Below are 9,351 nucleotides of genomic sequence, written 5' to 3'. Positions count from 1 at the left end.
CCCTAAAGTGGCTTTGCCTTCCACTGGGCGCTGTGTTATTCTCGCATTCACCAGCAGATGTCAGCAAACTCAACTTGCAACGCGGCAGCGTCCTAATGACGTCATGTAGCTGTCGCTGCTTTATGTTTTTGAACTATGATGTCATGAGACAGCTGAAGCGCTCGCTTTATGTTGTTCACTGAGAAAATAATAGGTGAGTTTATTTCTTCATCCATGTCAATAAAGATAAACATATGTATTACGCATAGTTATAACGCAGTCGACTTGTAACATCGACATCAAATAGTCACTGTACATTTTTTAGAGTTTCTAAAAGTTTCACAACTATACTTTAGCTGAGCTAAAACATTAGCCTGTTGCTGTTAGCATCACTTTCTGATCCTAGCATCAACATAGAAACACCGCCGCTTGGCAGCGACCACCAGGCGCCAACCAAAGTAAGCTGAATGGAAACACGAGCTTCTTTGTATTTCTTTTACATTTCTTGCTATTTTAAAATAGTCAACTGGTGCTTAAAGGGGACAAAGCATGTCAGGTACAGCCATTAATAAGACAACTAGTAGCTAGGTGCTAGGTGCGCCAGTTGGCCCTATTTGCTGGCTCATTATGACTTGTTACAGCTTCCTATAATATACAGTAGCTTAACCTATTTTAGTTAGCAGAAGCTTTTCAGAGTAATGTTAAGTTATTCCTCTTCCTTTGCTCATTATTTCAGAAGCTACTTTGACTCTTATTCTACAACGACAGACTAAGCTAACCAGCTCTTTTTTCTGTTAGCTAACATCAACACTAGTTAACTTACTGCTACTTTTCAAGTTAGTAGAGTATTTTAAAGTGGGTATTTTCCACATCTATGGTTTAGGGCGCTAGCTTGTGTGCCAGGCTTCAACACACAAAATGTGTAGGAAGACTTTTTGAAAATGGCGTTAACGAACTTCTGACTGAGAATGGGAGGCTGATAGTTATTACAATGTTACAAATAATATGGAGGTGCGATAGTAAAATCTAAATCTGGTGATTAAGTCAGCTTAGTCTCTCATTGAATATTCCAGTTAGCTTTGTGCTGGACCTCCCTTCCCCACAGCACACTGCCCCACGCCTCTCCCTCTCTCTCTCTCTCTGTCTCTCTGTCTCTCTCTGTGTCTCTCTCCCTCCCTCTCTCTCTCTCTCTCTCTGTCTCTCTCTGTGTCTCTCTCCCCCCTCTCCGCTCGGGCTAACGTGCTGTTGGTGTTGGAGAGGGGCAGCTGGCGGTCTGTGCTCTGCTCGGCTCACTGCTTAGCAATGGCGCTGCGGGTTGACCAGCTCTTTCCTCCGTGTCTACTCGCGGTGGCTTTGTTATTGCTTGCTGGAGGACCACAGGTGACACTGGGCTGTCCGAGTCGCTGTTTATGCTTCAGAACCACCGTGAGATGCATGCATCTCAACCTGGAAACCGTACCAGCAGTTTCTCCTCTGACTACCATTCTGTAAGTAGCATTTTCCCAGCCCTCAAATCACACAAGGAGTGCTTAAAGCATGTAACTTTAGCAAAAGTCTGTGCGTGCTTTGTTTGGTCGGATAAAGTTGTAGCGATCATAATCATTTAGGCTTTGAAAGGAAACTTTTGGATACATGGAAAATTCCAACAAAGGCTAATGTTATATCCTGTTGTAGTTCAGAGGTTATTACAAAGTCACAGGAAGTTTTCACTAAGTTTTGACACCTGCCACTGAGTTCAGCAGTTGGCTGTGCAGGTTAATGAACACTGTTTTTAGGGTCACACAGTTGTGAAGGCAGCTGCAAGCAATTGGCTCTTCGGCAGAGATCCCTGCATGAGTGTTTGTATGAGGAACCACAGCAGACATTAACATTTCATTCACTGAGACATCGAATGAAACATAGAAGTGAGAGACGTACCGTTAGTCCAGTTAGATTTTTTTCAGACCCAGCTTTACTGGGTGTTATCACTGGGGAAATCTGTACTTTGTTTAAACCCAGACTAATAGACCTGCTTTTGTATAGATTGACTCATTGTGATAAGTAAATTACATGAATCATTTACTTAAGCTGCTTTTTTCTCAACAGTCAGAAAAGCTATCATGGTGCTTGGGTGGGTTTTTGGCAAAAGTTAAACTTCATGTTTGACTTTTTCCCTGAGAAAAAAGGAAGGAAATGCTTTTTTCAAGGCAATTGAAAGTCTGTCTGCACATTGCCTTAGTTGACAAGGTCTTGTGAATCTGTGCTGGTTGTTGGACCTCTGCTACTTTTCGCTGCTGTCACCTAATGAAACTGTTAACTTTTTGATACAGCTGGCCACACACTCAGAGACAGAGCAAGCGAGCACAAGATGTTGATCTGTCACGTCTCCCAAATATGTGTCACTTTTTGTCTTTAATTGGCCACTGTAGTCATGTTGTGTGTTAATAATGCATGGACCTATAAATAGTTTCAATCGGCCTATAAGCAGGGGCACAAAGGGGCAACTCAGAAAGTGTTCACCACAGCAGCATACTCAGAATTAGCCTTTTCCTCTGCCATCTGGGGTCAGCCCACAGCCTTGAAGGGAACCCATAGTGTAGCCCTGCCCAGATACCCCAAGTGGAAAGATGAATGCCCACCCTCCACTATCACAATGAAATGACTGTTTGGATCTTCTGTAAGATGTGTCGCAATCTGCTAGAGGTCTGATCAGTTCAGGAGAACACGCTGTGGTTTCTCTGAAGCTTTTATGCTGAAGAGCTTTGAAGCTACAGCCACTTGCCCACCCACCCCCTCCTCCCTTGCTTAGCTGTCATGTTAGGACATGAATGCAGTTCCTACCTGGTTTTCCCTCTTCAACAACACGTCACTGTGCAGTAGGCAGTTGGTACTCCTAAGCTTAATTCTCAAACTGAATTAAACCTCACTGTTGTCAGAGTGGAGTGGAAACATGTCTTTTAATGTAGAAGGTGTATGTAGAAGAGTGTACAGCATGGAGCTATATCCTATATGCTGTATGTACACGCACTGTATTTTTCCTTCCACCAGGTATAATACAGTGGAAAGGTAAAGTAGTTGCTCACAATCAACTCAATCCTTAATTTCTAGTTGTGTACACTCCACTGAGAACAGATTTAATACAGTAGCATTGAGTTATTTTTACAGAGGTGTTCCTTATCTATGTTATGTCTGTTGGAGTTTTGAAGTTCAGTTGAGCAACTGTAAAGGCATTTTTCAAGGCATGAGTGGTATAACTTTGTATCTATAAAGATTTAGTATATGTATGTATATGTGTGTGTTTATAATTAGGAAACACTTTTCCAATAATGAACAAGAAGATGCCTCACTAACAGGCCATTATGAATAGTTCCAAACAGTGAATGTTATTGCATTCAACTACTTGAAACTCAAAACATCTCTTTTTGTTTCCTCTGGGCCACTGAAGTAGAGAATGAAAAGTCTTGGCTCAGAAGTACTACTGCATATAGGATCTGTGCCAAGAGTTTTTCTACAAGACACTTGGACCAAGAAACATGGAATTTTTTCCTCAGGTTTTTTTTCTGGCCTACATTTGTTTTTCAGCTGTTTTCCCAGAGGACTTTCTTTTTGAGGCATGATTGTAAATTATGTTTCCTCTGTGTCTAATGACACTGCTGCATATTTTCAGCGATTTGCCAGAATTTGAGAAATTATTACTTTTACGCTAGCACTATTTTACCAACATTAAATATAAACAGTTATTTTACTACCATTACCTTAGCAGCTTGTGAAAAATCACGACAAATCTCACTTCTCGGTTTGATTCATAGTATCAAATCTTGTCATCTCTATCTCGTAGGGTAAGAATTATCTCATGGGGACAATAAAGTCAAGTGGGGTGGCAGTAGCTCAGTTGATAGAGCAGTCGTCTACAAACCCCAGTATTAGTGGTTCTAAAGCTCGAATAAACATGACCACACATCAACACAACCCTTGCGAAAGGATATGGAAGTGAACTTCTAAATAATTTGTCTTAATGCAACATCTTCCTCCTATCGGCTGAAAATATATGTAAATATATGTAAGGCCACACATGGAAACATTTATTATTTTGATTGGACATATAAGTTTTTTTATGGGATGGGGATACACATTGGCCTAAAACCTGTCTTTGACATTACCGTTACCTGTCTGAGCAACAACAACATTACTTGCGTTGCTGTTTGCACTAGTCTTTTCTGGTTTCTGTGTTATTTTAATAACCAAGTTCAACTTCAGTTGATGTAACCTAAATGTCCCATTTATTTTTCCATGATTTCATGTAAAAATCACTGAAAACCGACTGCAGCTTACTAGCGAGTGATGCTGTAACAGCAGGAGACAGCTTTGTAGAGAGAGGGACAGAGAACACAGCTAGTATTTTATCATTATTTAATTTTCCTGTACATGTGTGGCAATTTTCTTGAATTATAAGAGCTAGATTTGCAGGAATCATTAAAATTATTAGCAATACCCTCAGTCCCGCACTGAAATTCTTAGATCTTTGCTCATTGAAAATAATGTCACGTTCATGTTTCAACATTGTGACTCAGGAGCCATACTACACACTATATTGTATGTATGTGTCTGCAAACCCGAGAACATGTCATTCAGTTTGTATTCAAATCTGTTGTAGATCCATACCTTTGTACTGTGTGCAGGTCCAGAGTGGAATACGTGTTTTTGGGTGCCAGTAGATCAGTGAAGCATTTTGCTACTGGCAATAGGTACCCATTGTTCTGTGTTTAAATATCTTATTTATCCACCACCATGGTCACTGCCCCAAAACATTGGCCTGTGGTGACTGAATGACACTAGAGAGAAAGTGAAGTTCCATTGTGTGGAATTTGCTGCAGTCAGGGTTTGTGAGGCATTCAGTCTCTGCTGCATTATGGAATGTAAAGCCAGAAATCCTCCAAGCTTTGCTCATTTGTACAGTCAGATTGGGCCTAAGATAGCTGTTGAAAGGAACTTTGCTAGCCTTTTCCTGTGCCTATCCAGGGAAGAACAGCTGGTGAATTTGGGGGAACACTATTTGACAAATTGTTGGTAATAGTTGGCTTAACATTGAAGCTTGCTGTCAGTTTTGTGAGATACTGTTTCTAAGTCAGGGTCAAGGTATCTGGGAATGCATATTCTAAGCAATTTTCTTAAATCAAGAATGACCAACATTAATAATCAATAATTGGCTAATTATCAACAATTAATAAAATTCAGCCGTCTTTAATAAAGCTACTGTTTAACCTATGTATGCTGCAAGAATGAGTAAATTAGGTATTTTTAAAAACATTACAGCACCTGAATAACAAGTTACACAAATTCAAACACAATGACTTCCACTGTCATCTATTCTACAACTGTTCAGACCAAATCAACAATATTTATCAGAACAAACAGTGATGCACAATGTGTTAGCTTCGTTTTATTAGATTCATCAAATAAAATATGCTGTACTTACTGTTGGGAAATTTGTAAGCTGTGTCCCCACAGCAAAATGGTTTTATGGAAATACCTCATAGCTACACAACTTTATTCACATGACTAGAGTGAACAGTGTGCTTTTCACTGTAGCTAACATTAGTCCAGCTGCTGGAAATACCAACACTCAGAGCAGTCTGTCACTTAGAAAGTTAATCACATTTTATTTTCTATTATGTATATTTCTATCTTGGGATGTCGGTAGGCTCTTGTTGCTCTGCAGCACTTTTATGACAAGAAACAAGTTCTTGTCATTTTTTACACAGGATCTATTTTGCCGAGAAACATCGCAACCATGCTTGGTTGACTGGTTCACTGTTTGTACAATCAGGCAAGGAGTCAACCATGTTCTTGTTTAACTATGACTCACTCACACCCGAGAGTCCTTGGCAAGGCCTTCTGGGCATGTGTCACTTGCCTGACTGAGGGGGGAGAGAATGAGTGGAGAGGTCCACACATGGCAGTCAGATGCTGGCTGAAGTGGGCAGCAACCAGGTTCACTTATTATCCTGGCTGAGACAAGACTTTACATGAACCCTGTCTGATTTTTTTTCTAGCAGCTGTAGTCCCTTTTTGCACAGCATTGTATGATTTTCATTTGCTTGGTAAATAGACAGAAAAGTTTAAGATTAACTTATAGAAAATGCCATGGTTGCAGATGTGCAGAATCATTTGCAGCGGTAGATATGTTTTCCTTCTACTGCATTCAGAGGTTGATTATTTTAGTAGGTGACTGATTTTGAGAAGTAACTGAATTTAGACATTAGAGCAATAATCTGACAGCTCAGCTACAAACTCTCAAGTATAGTACATATATTTAGTAGTTAATGGGTATTGGTACTGTCATTTGCTTTTAAGTTTAAGGTCAGCTCTAATAGTCTTGTGGCTCCCCTGTGAAAATTTGATGTTATTTTAGCATACACTCTGCTTTTAATATGCTAAGTTTATAGTGTGGGACACGGGGCTGTAATTAATGGGAAAAAGAGTAGGAAATAGGCTGCATTACATGAGTCTAACTGATGTAAGTTCTTCACTAATTACACAAGGGCTATAAAAGATCTGTATTTGTAGTTTAACAAATGTGTCAGCCCACTGAGTAGAGTTGCTGGCATGTTAAATATTTATAGTAGCACGTTGACCAGCACATATTGTAAGCTTCCTGTGTGGGGGAGTTACTCTGTCCCTAAATTCCCTCAGTGTACTCACTGGACTCATAGTTTCATCTCAGACACAGTGTGCCCAAAACACAGCAGACAAAGATTGTCTTCATTGTCTAGTCTAAATAGGCCATTCTAATTATCATTTGAGAAATGTAAGGGTTGCATTTAGTTTATGCCAAAAAGCTGCAGTGCAAACAAATCATTCATTCAGTTTCTTGAAAAGTGCAGTACACATCTATCTCTAGGAGTCCATCACTGGGCCACGTTTTTATTTCCAAACTTGTTTTTACATTTAACTATAAATATACCATTCTGTGTAAGTAAATTACAAAGATGTTTGCTTTCAAAGAGAAAACAATTAATTTGTATTAATCTGTGCTAATTTTTGTAAAAAAAATCCTAGAACTCACTTAATAAACAATTTTCTGAACATCCCAAATACCAATTTTTAGGCTTTGGTTTTTAATTGTAGTGAAACAAATATGGATTTTTGCTTTCATCCTTGTATAAGGGACATATGCATTAGTGTAGAAGTCTACTCTAACACATGCACAGTTCATGGTGGCAGTGCTGCAATTCCATGATCATAATCTCAAAAGCACCTTTTCAGACTCACTCATAGCACACCTGAGAACACTTCTGAGATCAATAGGCGATGATGTAATCAGCTCCAGTACTTTCAGGACAGTCTTTCAGCTGAGCTTCTCCTTCCCAGCCTTCAACAGCTGATGTTTACTGGAACCCTGCTGCCACAGACAACACTCCACCTGACCTTATTTAGCCCTCTCTGCAAAGAATCGCAGCCGTAGACATGAGATACATACACAGAGGCAGAAAAACAACTTACACACTAATCACCCACAGCAGTCAATAGTGAGCACTGTCCAGAGCATATCTCTTAAGGGGCATTGAATATAAATAGTATACAGCCATGGCCAAAAGTTATGAGAATGACACAAAGGTTAATTTTCATTTAAGTTTGCTCCCTCCTTGTTTAGATCTTATTGTCAGATGTTATAGTGAAGTATAATTACAAGCATTTCAAAAGTGTCAAAGGCTTTTATAGACAAGACTGAGGCAGCAGACCTTTAAAAATGTATATTTGTGTCGTTCTAAAAACCTTGATAAATTAAGTGTATATTTCTGTATTCGTGGCAGAGGTGACACCTTCAGTGTTTAGCTGGTCACAAAAGGTGTGACGATGAAGCAGGCATAGATAAAGTGAGTGGAGATAGCATGTCTTTTATGTAATGCTCTCTGTTGTTAGTATTTTGTAGATCAGTGTACTAAGAGTGACAGTGTTTGGTTCCTAAATGAGACATGTTGCCAGTGTTGTGGAGGAATGAGCTTCTTTTGAGGCATGTATGATGTGTTTCATTAGTGAGAGTGGCTTTTGGGTGGTGAGATAAACAGTTTAGCTGAAATGCAGACTATGTGAAGAGTCTTGAAAATGTAGTTTCAGTTTTGACCAATGCTTGTTTGAAACTTTTGAACGTTTTGAATGTGTCTTTTCACTTTTTTACGTCACCATCTTGACTTCTAACATTCTTGCTAACATGTTGAGGCTGAAAGGTGTGTTTTTTGTATTTGCTACATAGTGACCATCTTTTTCTTCCATTTCCTCTGTATTTTCATTATAGAGTAAGGAACTTGGGGATGCATTATGACAATGAGTTTCCCCACCAAGGCAGAAAGACAACCAGTCTACCTGTTAGAACCATTACTTTCATTTAGCCCCGTTATTCTGCTCCCCTCCTCCTCTTCAACTTCTGAACTATAGACAAGTAAGCAGGATAATCACACATCTTTAGCATGTCTGAACAGTGCACGCTGCACCTTGAGCCTATGGCCTGGAGAAGGATGCTTTCTTAACAGTGACCTGTTCACCTAATAGTGATCCCTGATCTCCCAAGGAAGACCCTCATCACTCCATTTTCTTGGTGCTCCAAATACATCAAACATGTTATTATTATGAACATGATTGATTATTAACACTTGCTCTGCACACTGTTCTGAGCTGTTTGTTAGCTACCATAAGATGTCACAAGATAGAACTCAAGTGAGCAGTATATTGATTCTAATTTTTTCACAAACACTGCAGATAAAGTAACATTAGTGTGCAGTTTCAGTTTCTGTCCTGTCTGTGTTCACCCTCATGAAAGCGAATGTTCTGTACTTAGTCACTCACAGTCCATGTTGGTTGTATGGGCAAAACAGAAATATGCTGTTTTGCATGTGTGGACCTAAAAACATACTCATATAATGTCTGAGTCATTTCCATTTGTCTAAGAACATAGTTTTTAGTTTAGTTTACAGTCGTTTAGTCTGTAATGTGAACAGTGTTTCTCACTTTTTGAATAAAGAAAAGTACCCAGGATTCGTAGAAGTGCAACATTTGTATCTATCTCATGTAAGTTGTTTATCTCATGAATTAAATTGTTTGATTCTGGACTATGTGAATTTAAAATCAAATTGAATCAAGAGATATATGCTAATATCCAGCCCTATATTTATGATAAATAAATAAAGTGACCTCTAGTGTAGGTATGGGGATGTCATTGTAATATTATACACTGCTGAAAAAAATAAAGGAAACACTTACACAACACATCCTAGATCTCGATGAATGAAATCTTCTGGTTGAAAATGTTTCATTCATTACATAGTGGAATGTGTTAAGAACAAAACAACATAAGAATGATCAATGGAAATCAAAATCATTATCCCATGGATGTCT

The 9,351-nt window shown here is 39.1% G+C and overlaps 1 protein-coding gene across 1 annotated transcript in view; it reads left to right on the top strand.

The window, feature by feature from the left end:
- Positions 1 to 1,213: 1,213 nt before the first annotated feature.
- LOC113158956 (peroxidasin) overlaps positions 1,214 to 9,351 on the top strand; it is a 43,280-nt gene continuing 35,142 nt past the window's right edge. The window contains exon 1 of the mRNA XM_026355361.1: positions 1,214 to 1,466. Coding sequence (XP_026211146.1) covers positions 1,282 to 1,466 — 185 coding nt within the window. The 5' untranslated portion in view covers positions 1,214 to 1,281. The remainder of the gene's footprint in view (positions 1,467 to 9,351) is intronic.

Source organism: Anabas testudineus, chromosome 12 (assembly GCF_900324465.2).
Source record: "Anabas testudineus chromosome 12, fAnaTes1.2, whole genome shotgun sequence".
Classification (NCBI taxonomy): domain Eukaryota; kingdom Metazoa; phylum Chordata; class Actinopteri; order Anabantiformes; family Anabantidae; genus Anabas; species Anabas testudineus.
This window is presented reverse-complemented; position numbering and strand designations above follow the sequence as displayed.